General features: G+C 38.4%; 1 protein-coding gene across 1 annotated transcript in view; it reads left to right on the plus strand.

Annotated features, from left to right (window-relative positions):
* Window positions 1-13,334, plus strand: part of LOC131045306 (signal recognition particle subunit SRP54 2) — a 216,112-nt gene that overhangs the window by 27,529 nt on the left and 175,249 nt on the right. The window contains exons 2-5 of the mRNA XM_057978872.2: window positions 5,576-5,675; window positions 6,151-6,304; window positions 9,549-9,699; window positions 9,800-9,948. Coding sequence (XP_057834855.1) covers window positions 5,576-5,675; window positions 6,151-6,304; window positions 9,549-9,699; window positions 9,800-9,948 — 554 coding nt within the window. The remainder of the gene's footprint in view (window positions 1-5,575; window positions 5,676-6,150; window positions 6,305-9,548; window positions 9,700-9,799; window positions 9,949-13,334) is intronic.

Consider the following 13,334-nt stretch of genomic DNA (forward strand, 5'->3'; position numbering starts at 1 on the left):
TTCCATCCTTTTGGCAGAAATCTCCCTTGGGCCGCCATTCGACATTCCTGTGAGAACTACCTTCCTGCCATCAACCTCGAATGAGAACTCCATCCGTTTGAAGCTCTGTGTGTACTGGTCGAGGGTCTCCATCCATTGAATGCCCAATATGACATCCGTGTCATCCAGATCCACAACAAAGAAATCATCGGTCACCGTGTAATTTCCCATGGTGATACTCAGTTGCGGAACTAGGTGAGTGCATGATAGGAGATTGCCTCCTGCCACCTTGACACCGAACCCTTCATGTTCCTTCGTACACAAGCCCCTACGGTTGACGAGTTTATGAAGTTGAGCGAGGCTCCACCGTCGAGCATAACAAGAACTCGTTGCCCTTGGAGTGTACCACGTACTCTAAATACACTGCACCTCGGAGTACCCGCCAGTGTGGCGATGAGGCCCCCCCTCCGAACCAATGTGGAGATTCTCTCCGCCAGGCTGGTTTCTTCGGCCGATTCTTCCCTTGGGGTTTTGCTTTCTTCCTACTCCTCTTCTCCATCAGACATTACTTCAATATAGTGAATCTTTCCTTTGCCCAAACATCGGTGGCCTGGTTCCCATGGTTCTTTGTAGGTGAAACACAACTTCTTCCTTTTGAGTTCCTGTCTTGTGGCTTCATCGAGCGATGACCCCTTCGGATAAGGTTTATTATCCTTCTCCTTCGGAACGAAAGGTGGTTTGGTAGGTACAAAACTTCTGGAAGAAGAGGATGTTGCCATGTTGCGGGCCTTTTTTATTGCTTCTGTGAGCGTGCTGGGGTTGAACCCTTTCACCCAACCTTTCAGTGGTTCCATCAACCCGTCTATGAACAAGACCACCAATCTCCGCTTTGAGATGTCGGTCACCAACACAGATAGTCTCTGGAATTCTGTGATGTAACTGTCCATAGATCCCGACTGCTTTAGTTGCGCCAACTCCTTGAAATTGAGTTCTGGGTCCTTCCCGTCAAATCAATCTATGAGCTTCTCTGTGAATTCAACATAGGAAGTTATCTGGTCATGGCCAAGAGTGACCATTCCATGATGCCACCATTCATGCGCGACCCCTTCCAGGTGGAGTGCTGCAAACTTGATAGCTACATCTTCAGGCATCGGGTTGAGTTGGAAGTAAGTATCTGCCTTTTGAACCTAGGCACGTGCGAAGGTCGCTCCGGCCCCATCAAAGGATGACAGGTTGATCTTGCCAACCTTCCGTTTGATGCCATTGTTATAGTGTCCAGAATGGCCCCAACTTTTGCCGCCCGAGTATTTCATCCGGAGCTCTACATAATCCTTGAAGGATATGTCCCCTTCGAGATTTGCATCCCTCCAATCTTGACTCAACTGTGCTTGCATCTCCTGAAAGGTGGGTTCTGGCTCCCCCCGTGGCGCTTCGGATTTTTGAGGAAAAGTCGGCATCAGTGGCCGTGAATGTGAGCGTTGGACGTTTGACCTTCCCGTGACAGAATCATCGCCCTGTCCATTCTGTTCTCCATTTGTTTTTCCCAAGGCCAATTGTCGTAAGGTTTCCTCCATGATTTGTTGTCATTGCTCTCCTCTGGTTAGGGTGTCGTTCAGTTGAGCTTGGCTTTTGGTTAGCTCCCTTAATAGTGCCATGACTTCTCTTGTAGGGTCCTGTGGTTCGCCCATTCGATCGGCTGAAAAGTACCTCCTTCTGGTGTACACTTGCATCCGCTACACAACAGGCTGGCAAGATCACAAGCTTTGATACCACTGTAATGTTCCCAAACTATTCAACACGAGCTGTACGGTGGTGCATCAGCAAGGCCGCACGAAGTGGAGTGGAGGGGGGCTGCTGTATGGTGGAGAGGCCGGACGGTGAAGAGGCCGTACGGTGGTGTGAGGTTGGATGACCGTACGGTGAAGGGAAGTCGTACGGTGGTGTGGGGTGGAGGGCGTACGGTGGAGAGGAAGGGAGTGTACGGTGTGAGTGCCGTACGGGGAAGTGAGGGAGGTGCCATACGGTGTAAGGGCCGTATGGTGATGCCAAACAGATTGTACGGTGGAACACAAGAGGGCTGTACGGTGGTGGGGAAGGTGTGTAGTGTGGCCAAAAGGAGGCTGTACGGAGGTGACAAGAAGGTCTTTCGGTGGTGCAGAGGTACGGTGAGCTTGTGTGGTGACTTCCCGGAGAACCAGATCAACAGAGACGCAGCGGTAGAAGTAAACAATGATAAAATTCTAGATTTGCCAGATCTGGAACGATTACAATGACAGCATAGGGTGAGCGGTGATCCTCACCGAAACTGCAAATACCAAATAGGGAGGATCTTTCACCTCCGAAATGGCAGAAACAAAACTCCAACAGGAATTCGCACAATAGAGAAAAGATACCAAAAATTCGCATATCCCCAACAATGACTAACACGGCCAAATATATGGGCTCCGGGAAACTTCCTGAAGGGTTACAAATGGGCCGACATGACCAACCAAAACTTGCCTAATCTAATTAAATAAAAGGGCCCGAAATTTTTGTTATTAAATTTGGGCCTTACAACAAAGTTATTAGATTTATTATTTAATTACATCGGGGATATCACACTTTGCACCTCCATGTGGCGTGTACGCTTCTGTGAATACTGCTAGAGGTATTACTTTTGTGTATACTTTAAGCCTTGCATGTGTTTTAATGACTTTGTGTGTATTACTTCATGCTATCCATGTCTTACATACTCTTAAGGCCTCATGCTTCATGTGTACTAAGTGTATTCAGGCTTCATGCCTCATGACCTTATGTATATTGTGCATATACTCCACATATGCTTCATATCTTCATATATCAATACACATACCTTGTATTAGGAGGTCACTCAATTTGAGAAACTTGTCAATTGCTTGAGGACAAGCAATTTCGGGAAGGGCGGACTGTCATGTCCCTTCCTTGATCATTATGTGTAACCTAAATGAAGTAATTATTATTAATTAATATAATTATTATCAACAAATGATTATTTGGAATCATTAAATATTTATTTATTTATTAAAAATTATTATTTAATAAATATTCTTGAAATATTTAATAAATTATATTATATTTGAAAATAGTATAAATAAATATTACATATTAATAACACTCATCCTGATCAATAAATAAAGTAAGCAAATACTAAGTAGACTGCTGGTGTCAGATATTGTCCCCTCAACAAGAGACAGTGATATTAGAGAGAGTGGTATCATAAGATAGCAATATTAATATAAAAAGAGCTTATCCTAAAAACATCAATTAAAAGCATGACATATGAAGGTAACATACAAGTAAGAGAATAAAGAAAGCACGATATATTTTGCAAATAATATGCAGCATGAAAGTCAATAAGAAAAGAATTGCTTAAATAGAAGACTTGTTAAAGATACAGTGATATCATAAAGAACGATAAACAGCATTGGAATATTGACAAGTCAGCAATGTAATCCAAACTAATCAGATTGACTTAGTCAAAGAGACAAACAAGGAATTGATATCCAACCGATATATAATTAAGAGGTGCAATTAAGAGATATAATTTGATTAAGGAAAATATTCTCCAAAAGATGCAATATTAAGAATTATTAACAAATCATTGACAAAGGATACGTCTACTCCCAATAAGATGCAACCCTTCGATACCCAAAGGTATTTAGTGTGGATTGAAATCATTTCCAAGAGGGGGGGGGGAGGATACGTAATACGAATGCACCAGAAATCAGTGAATAAAGAATAAAGTGTAGACTAAGTAAAGAACTTGTTTCAGATTTATATAAAGAATTTATAACGGAATTGTGAGAAGTCAGTGATTTGGTTTACGATAGATTTAAGAGGAGAAATAATGGATAAGGAAATAAGAAAAGACAAGGCCTCTGTTATTATATTGTCTGGGAATCACATTGGGGTATGGTATCAGATTAGAACAGAATTGTTATTGAGTTCCAGGCAGTGACATTTGTTTCGGGCTGGTACGCATAGGGATGTGCTTAATATGTATGCTTAATATTTGAAGCCCGATAACATTCCTATGCAGAATTTAATGGTAATATAAATCTAGATAATAATAATAATATAATTATAATTATTATAACGTTTTATAAGTTCTGCATCTGCAGTAATATAATGATAATATCTGAGAATAAATAATGTATATAAATATATATAAAGCTATATGTATATTAATAATAAATATTAGTATATAAATCAGATAGAATGTTTAAGATTATATCAGGAAGAAGCCTATGTTCTTTATTATCACTGATTGGATTCATGTTAAAGATAGTTCTGTCTCCTAATCAATTTAGTTTAAGCCAAAGTATGTCGAGATGGATTAATTATGGTTAAAACAAGCCTAAACTTAGTAGGGGACATTACAAGTGATACGATAGGAAGGGAGACGGGAGGATAGCAAGCGGACTACGGTCTAGGAGCTTCAACAACAGATTGCAGACTGCGACAGGTAAGTGATGTCTGCGGTTCACAGAGGAACACGTCCACACACATATATAGTAATGAATATTTTAATACATGTTAATGAATAGTTCTAGATATATGTTAATGAATATTTGTGAATATATGTTAATGAATAGTTAGGAATATGTTAATGAATTTTCCTGAGAACATGTTAATGAATATTTTCTGAATATATGTTACCGAATACATGTGAATATAGGAATATGTAAATGTAGATTATGGAATGAAAATGATAATGAATTGTAGAATGTAATATGAATGATGTGGCTATATGATGGAGGCTGTTGGGAAGAAATTCCCTTTGTCTAATGCAGGGGTTATGATAATCCCTGGTAGGCGGTATATACTGAGTATCTATATGCATATATGTTATGGCTTGGTTGACAAAGTTCATCCAAGAAGAGACAGATCTGGCCGGTCCTCTCTGGTAGACTTGGATGATGAGATGCATCATCCAAGGCAAGGAATTGATCATATATGATGGTCTTCCTTGGTATGGCTTGGGTGTAAGAAATTACATCCAAGACAAGAATCGAATTAACCTTCGATTTCCTGGTATGGCTTGGGTGTAAGAAATTACATCCAAGACATGAATCGAATTAACCTTCGATTTACTGGTATGGCTTGGAACCAAGATGGGTTCCAAGAAGGCGAGCTTCACAGCCGCCTAAGGACATGTCCCAGTACTGCACTCGTATCCTTATTATTAAATAAGAATTGAGATTAGTGTTAATTAAGTAATTGAAGTTTAATTGCAAATTAGATTAGTTATATATATATTTGTTGTTTTTTAACAATTTGTGTTACAGGACAATGATCTCTATCTAGTAGGGACATTACATGCCCTTATGTGGGATATTTTGTGCCAAGCAATCATTCCACAGGCAATGCCATGCTTTTTTTGTTGGTAAACTTGAGCAATTGATGTTGAATGTGGTCTCACTTTGTGTTGGTTGATGTACTAAAGATTTTTTCTTACCAATCACCTTTGATTAATTATCATCTCAGTTTCATCGAGCCAAGGCGAAAATGTTATCTTTTACAGGAGAGCTTGTTAATTTCACATTCTTCAGTGAAATGCTGGTCCTCTTTTTTGCAGGCCATTTTCAATGAACTCTGTAATATGCTGGATCCTGGGAAACCTCCTTACACACCCAAAAAAGGAAAGCCAAACATTATTATGTTCGTTGGTTTACAAGGTAAGCCAATGATGTTTGTGAATGTTGACTGTTGAAATTAATTAACTTAAATATTCTGGGGTAATTTGAGATATAGCTAGGAATGCAGAAGTCAATCACTACAGTTAGTAATGATAATTCTTTTGTTCTTTGTACTTCTGTGCTATATCTGTTCAGAGTCCTCTGAAGTTGTGTGGACGTATACTTTTTGAGCTGCACGCTTTGTTGCTTGATAATTTGCTGCACTGAACAATCACTCCTTTTAATGAAGAGGACTAATGGTTTTGTTGCTTACAATATTTTTGTCATTTAGCCACTCCCAAGACTTAAATGCTATTCATTTGCTTAAAATTTTCTTCATTCTCATGTCATGGAAAACTGTATGTTGTCGTATTTGATTCTTCCTATATCCTCTATGCCATTGATGAGACTTTTATTTGATAGTTATTTTTGAATAACATCTCTTAACTGTATCTTGCTTTGCTGATACATGCAGGTTCTGGGAAAACTACTACTTGTACAAAGTATGCTCACTACTACCAAAAGAAAGGTTGGAAGCCAGCTCTTGTCTGTGCAGATACTTTTAGAGCTGGCGCATTTGATCAGCTGAAACAGAATGCAACAAAGGCCAAGATTCCCTTCTATGGCAGGTGCATTGGCAAATTCTGAGAATGTTTCTTCTTTTGTTGAATATTAATGAAATAGAAAACCAAAATATAGTCACAACCATAGTCTGCAGACTCGGACTCGGAGAGTACTCAGCAAGCCCCAAATTTTGAACTCGGCAAAAACTCGGCAACTTAGAAAGTACTAAAACATAAGATCTCTTAAAGAAACATATTATTTTTGTAAAATTGAATCACAAAATGTATTAAATTAAAGATTGACATCTCGAAAGAGAAAATGCATGGTTTTATAGCAAAAACAACATTTGAAAAATGCATTTTAATCAGTCTTTTACCTTCGTCGACATTTTTACCCATGTTTTTTTGCGTCTATAAAAATGCAAGAGTTAAACTTATGAAAACTCGCCCAGCGAAAAAAATAGAGAGTACTCGGCAGCTTGGAGGGTACTCGCAGAATTTGCAAACTATGGTCACAACAACAGTATTCTGCATGACAACCCAAGTTTAGAATGTTGATAAAAACATGATCATGGAAAGAATATAATTTGAATATTTTTTCCTGAATTCCTAACTATTTAACGAGATGACAACCAAGATGTTACAAAATTTGTGTGCTTCCCATTCAACGAACCCAGTACAGAATAAGTGATTTGTCACCAGGAAATCCAATAATGAGAGCATGGTCTGTCTGCAACCTCGCTCACTTATCCAAGTTTATTCATGTTCTAAGGGCCCTCACATCCAAGTCTGTTCTTGCTCTGAGGCCTGACTCATCCAAGTCTGTTCTTACTTTTGTCATGTCAATCTTGAGACTTGTAATCTGAGGAAGGTAGCAATTGGCTCATGTGGCAGCTGTGCAGACTTGTATGAAATTTTTGTTGGAGAATTGTAGACATTGTTCACGTCCAATACATATAAATTTTCAGTAGCTTTAAGTCAATGATGATAGTTGCAAGAAGTTTCTAATGGGCTCCCTTATTTCTAAACAGTCTCAAAGTAAGGATCGCTTAATTTGGCAAGAAGGCACAATCCATGCTAGATTTCTCTTGTTGCTTATTTGTTAAAACGGATTTTGTTACCTACTTCTCATTAGGATTCTGGATTTCTCTTTGTGACATTGGCAGCATCACTTGTAACTCTGAGGTTTACTTTCGCAGAAAAACTATTCCTGCTCAACCAACATCAGGACATGTCTGAGCTTTTGTGATTTCTTTACCTTTGAAGATCTCTGTTTCTTTAGACTGTCAAATTATTCATTGGGCTGGATAATGAATCATAGGTTTCAGTGCAAGTTCCACCAGCTATTCTAGCTCCAAGGTTTTCCTTTCACAGTTGGACTCCATCTCAAGCAACACCAGAACATGACCTAGCTTTGGTGATTCCATTGCCCTTTTGAGATTTCTTTTTTTTACCTGAATGAAGAATTCTTCACTAGGCCAGTGAATGTGATGGAGGTTCAACCAAAGATAAAAATTGAAATTAACTAAGGTGTCGACATCCAAGGCGTCAACCCTTCTCAAGTTTTCTTGCTACTTCCTTTCAGAGTGTGAACATGTATTATCTATCTTTAATACCAAAAATGTTTTGTGTTAAATAAAATGTCAGCTAATGACTTACCCCATTTCAACACGGAAATGTAGCACATGGTTAATTGTAGGATTCCTATTTGCACATCACCTGAGCAGCCACTCTCAGCAGTCATCTTCACCATTCAAAGTCATCAGTGTGTTGAGCATAAGCTGTATACATACAGGGAACTAGGTTCAAAACTATACATGCTTTCTTATACAATGAGTCACCCTTTTGGAAAATACAAAATAGAACTTGAGTAGCAAATCATTTGAAAAATCCTTAAAAGGTAATGATTTTACTGCCATTTAGTTTAAAGTTTAAACTGATCATGACATCCCTCATCAGCCCGGATCTGCTGTCTTTGCTCCTTCTAGGAGGCTTTAGGAGGTGTAGACTGAGTAACACTTGATTATCTGATGCCCCATTTACTATTAGATCTGGCGAAGATTTTACTATCTCTACAGGGACTCAGGTAAGTGTATATCTACTTTTTCAGATATTTAGACCAGCAGTACCTGGCTCTTTTCTTTTTGTGAGTTCATCACTCTGCAGCATAGATCCCTACAAGGGGGGAGTCTAGAGGTTCTAGAGCCCCCTTATTGATCAACTCTTTTTTCCAGCCCACCAAGGCAACAAGCAACATGAAATGGCCTTTGGATAGCGATTCATATATCAAAGGTGACCAATTAACTGGGTAGTGCTTCTTGCAGCACACCATTGCTACTAAAATTACTCAAATTTCCCAGCCTACTCTCTGTTGGCAAAATGACTCTACTCATTCTTGTTGGCATGACTCAGCCCATGCTAACAACATGGACCTACTACTTACTGGTCGCCTCCTAGATCACTGGGGCAGACTCATTATGAGCTTCTTTTCTACTGTGGGAGCTACACCAGCCTTGGATGTTATGGGAGTTTCTAGAGGAACTGCATTGGCTCCTCCTAGGCTATCCTAGCATGACCTTCCGACCATGGATACTCCCTGATGAGCATTATTTCTCACAGTAGCTGATGATGGCTCAGGTGCCTCCATTTTAGATGCAGATAGGGATATTTGGTGAAATTTCCTTCCTGTCTTCACCAGCACGTGCTTTGGAGGCTCCTGTTTGCCATTAATAGCTTTTTGTTAGTGGCATGATGCTTTATTTTGTCTTATGTAGTTTTATGAGATTTCCTTCCTATAACTTTTTATTGTTAACTGCTGTAACCTCCAGTCCCATTGACCTACTTTTGGTCATATGTGGGCATTAATGTAATTACTTAATTTTCTCTTTAGTGTTTCCACCAGAATTCATTGTTAAAGACACTAAAATTTAAGACATTTTTAAAATCTGTCTTAAGTATGTTTGCTTTTAAAGGATCATGTAGGGAGATGATAGGCCAAAGCGTGTTCATTTGACATTATATTATCAGACATCTGATTTAATTAATTGGAAAGTGGCAGTTGAATAGGTGCACCTATGACCTATCAAGATGTTAGCTTTTGTGATGGGTTATTCTATATTTCATACAGTTTAAATTTTTAGTAATGTTCTGGTTTGCTGCAATTGAACTCAAATTGAAACATTTAAGGATTTGGTAGTAGTGCTCTGGTTGATTAGCGTAAGCCTAAATGTCAAATAATTGGTTTTTGATGATATATTTCAGCATGATTTTTACTTCTTTTTGTTTCCTAAAATTTATTTGATGCTGGCAGCTACACAGAAACTGATCCTGTAAAAATTGCTGAAGAGGGTGTAGAAAGATTCAAGAAGGAAAATTGCGATCTCATAATTGTGGATACAAGTGGGCGGCACAAACAAGAAGCTGCACTTTTTGAAGAAATGCGCCAAGTGTCTGAAGCAACGGTATTAACATAATTTTAGCAATAACTTTGTTGTGTGACTATCTTTTTTTTCATATAGTTTAGGTTGTTTGTAAATTATTTCATTGGTTTTGAGCTTGCAGAAACCAGATCTTGTGATATTTGTGATGGACAGTAGTATTGGACAAGCTGCATTTGATCAAGCTCAGGCGTTCAAGCAAAGTGTTTCTGTAGGTGCTGTAATTATTACTAAAATGGATGGTCATGCAAAGGGTGGTGGTGCACTCAGTGCGTAAGTACTCTGGTACATGGTTTCATATACATAGAATTTACTTTTACATATTAATGATATCTCACACAAACGATGAATTTTTTTCACGTGATTCAATGCCTTTGTAGTCTCTTGTAATGATAGATAATTCTGTGTTTTTACTTCACTCTTATTTCTACAGACTTGCTCCTAATGTTTTTGTCTTGTCCATGATTTGACATAGTATGTGTACTTTAATGTACAAGTTTCTAAAGGAATTCACTATTCTTTATGATTTGAACCCAAAAATTGAATGCTACCAAGGGATTGGTAACAAAAGGACAAAGAATAGTGCAAGGGCAGCATATGCAGAGGAAGAACCTATTGGATCACCAAGTTTATTAGGAAAAACTAAGAAGGTAAATCATTTGTAATGAGGAGAGATTTGTTGTAGATAGAAACGCTAGGGAAATTGGTGCAAATTGGGATGTAAGTGTTGTAAAGATATCATTGATAGTGGTAGTACAAACAATTTGGTTTTTGAGGAAATGGTGAATAAGTTGAAGTTGAAAAACATCCAATCCCATATAGGATCTCATGGATTCAAGATGAACATAAGATTCTTGTAAGTGAACAATGTCTGGTGAAATTTCACATAGGATCATACAATGTTGAAGTATTGTGTGATATTATGCCAATGGATGTATGTCGTATATTGTTGGTTAGGCCATGGCAGCATGTTAGGAAAGCGATTCATGATGGGAGAAAGAATACTTACATTGTGACCTAAAATGGAAAAAGGCATATCCTCATACCTTTAGAAGAAGAAAGCAAAAGGTATGCAGTAACGCCATAATGTATTTGGTAGATGGAAGAAATTTTATGGATGGACTATTACATGAAAACATTATTGCAAGGTGTGCGCCCTTGGTCTCCTTGTGTTGTGTAGCACAACGCTTAGGTTTGCGACATGGCTTAATCGCCTCCCATGGATTCATTAAGTTTCGCAATTGTATCGAGCATTAACAGGTTGATCTTTTGGTGCAATGGCAACCGTATTTCCAACAAGTGGTATTAGAGCCTGGGTGACGGGTTCAAACTCCTTGCTTATGCTGGGGAGGGGATTGTTGGAAGGTGTATGCCCTTGGTCTCCTTGTGTTGTGCGACGCAGTGCCCTGGTTCGCAACATGGCTTAACCGCCTCCCGTGGGTTCATTAAGTCTCATGGTTGTATCGGGCATTAACAGGATGATCTTTTGGTGCAACGGCAACCGTGTTTCCAACAAACATGTGCTTTATATTGATTTCAAGGAAGTGCAACATCCAAAGTGCAAAAAATATTGTTGCAAAGGAAGAAGAACCAATGCAAAATGTGTTGGCTTGATGATGATTGTAATGTATTCATCTTATGTTGTCATTGATGAAACACTCACACACACACATCATTATATTGACTACCGGTGTAACTTCAATTGTTTACACTGTCAACCGGTATGTTAGAGGTTATACTAAGAGGTTTATCTCTAACCGGTACTTTGTGTCAACCGGTATGTGCATAAGAGACAACCTGTGGTTATACTAAGTCGGCATCAAGATGGAGATCAAGTGGAGATTCAAGGATGACGGTTCATATGTTTTACTCAAACCAGTATTTGATTGTTCCAACCGGTATTCGGTAATTTTGTGATGAGTTACTAGCACCGACTGCTTGGCGGTAATTTTTGTGATGAGTTATGATCACTTGTCCAGATACACTGCACCTAGGAAATTGTGTTATGATTTCTTTAGGCCGACATGAAATCATAAGGTCTATATATTGACATTGCAATGAATTATTTCATATAAGTAAAAGTGTTATGTTATGTGCGAAGGTAAAAAGAGTTAAGTTGCAGAGTATGCAGAAGAGCAGTGTTGAATATGTTTAGAAGGATCTGATCAAGCAAGTATTGTGCTATTCAGAATGGATCAAAGCAATCCTGTTGTTATCTAACAATTACAGCAGAATCAAATCCCCTAACCGGGTAAGCTCTAATAAGCTTCAATGTATAAATCCTCTTAACAGGGTGATCCATTAGTTTGGAATCATAAATCCTCCACCGAGGTTACTCCTAACAGGGTACTACCTTTAACAGGGTATAAGCTTCTAATCAAGCTTTGGGATCTCTAACAAGATTCGCTCCTAGCAAAACACTTTGTAGACCTTAACCGGTCAGTTATCTATTACTGTAGATAGTTAACTTGTGAGTTCCATCTCACCGTGGTTTTTACCTATTTGGGTTTTCCACGTACAAACACTTGTGTTATGGTGGATGCTTTACTTTTTCTGGATGCTGTTATATCATTTTGGATTGCATGCATTGTGTTTAAGAGTTTTGTTAAGTTCATCTACTAGCTAGTGTTTGAAGTAGTTTTATTTTTGGTGTCACTGATTCACCCCCCCCTCTCAGTGCTTTTCAAGTCCATCAAAGTGAAGTATTTAAATTGTTGACATAATATCAAGATAATGTGTTAGAGAATGTGCTAGAAGGATTACCACCAATTCTGAGCATCAATCATCATTTAACCCTGATACTAGGAGCTAGTTTGCTAAACAAAGTGGTGCACAAGATGACACAAACAAAAAATGTGGAGCTAAACAAAGTGCAGTAGTTGGTGAGGAAAGAATTGATTCGAGAAAGCTTAAGCCCATGTGTGGTACCAATGGTGTTAGCACCAAGGAAAGAACAAGAATGGAGGACGTGCATAGATTCAAGAGTGATCAACAAGATCATTATCAAATGCATATTTCCATTGCCAAGGATGGACGACATTATGGATTATATGAGTGGTTGAAAATACTTAACGAAGATTGATCTGTGAAGTGGGTATCATCATATCAAAATCAAAGAGGGTGATGAATGGAAGACCTCATTTAAAACAAATGAGGGCCTATATGAGTGGTTAGTCATGCCTTTTGGGTTAACTAATGCATCAAGTACTTTCATGTGGCTTGTGAATGTGGTATTGAAGGATTTCTTGCGTATGTTTGTCATTATCACTTGGATGATATTTTGATTTTTTAGTAGGACCAAAGAAGAACATTTGTGGCACATTAGGCAAGCATTTCTGAGATTGAGGGAAGAGAAGCTGCTCATAAACATACAGAAATGTAGTTTCACGAGTGAAAGGAAAAGACAAACCCAGAAGGGCATTTGAGATCCAATATGCATCTTTAGTATTTAATGTTACTTTTAATTTAGATTTCAACATCTCAATACAAGCACATACTACTATGCAAAGTCACCGCATTCAAATTCGAATTTGAGTTCGAGAACCATAAATTCAGATGAAATTCGGCGAAGGCAAAAATTTCGGAAAAAAATTCGACATTAAATTCACCTTATATATATATTTTTTAAATATAAGTAATACATCTAATAAATTATCAAA

The sequence above is a fragment of the Cryptomeria japonica genome, chromosome 3 (assembly GCF_030272615.1).
Source record: "Cryptomeria japonica chromosome 3, Sugi_1.0, whole genome shotgun sequence".
Lineage (NCBI taxonomy): Eukaryota > Viridiplantae > Streptophyta > Pinopsida > Cupressales > Cupressaceae > Cryptomeria > Cryptomeria japonica.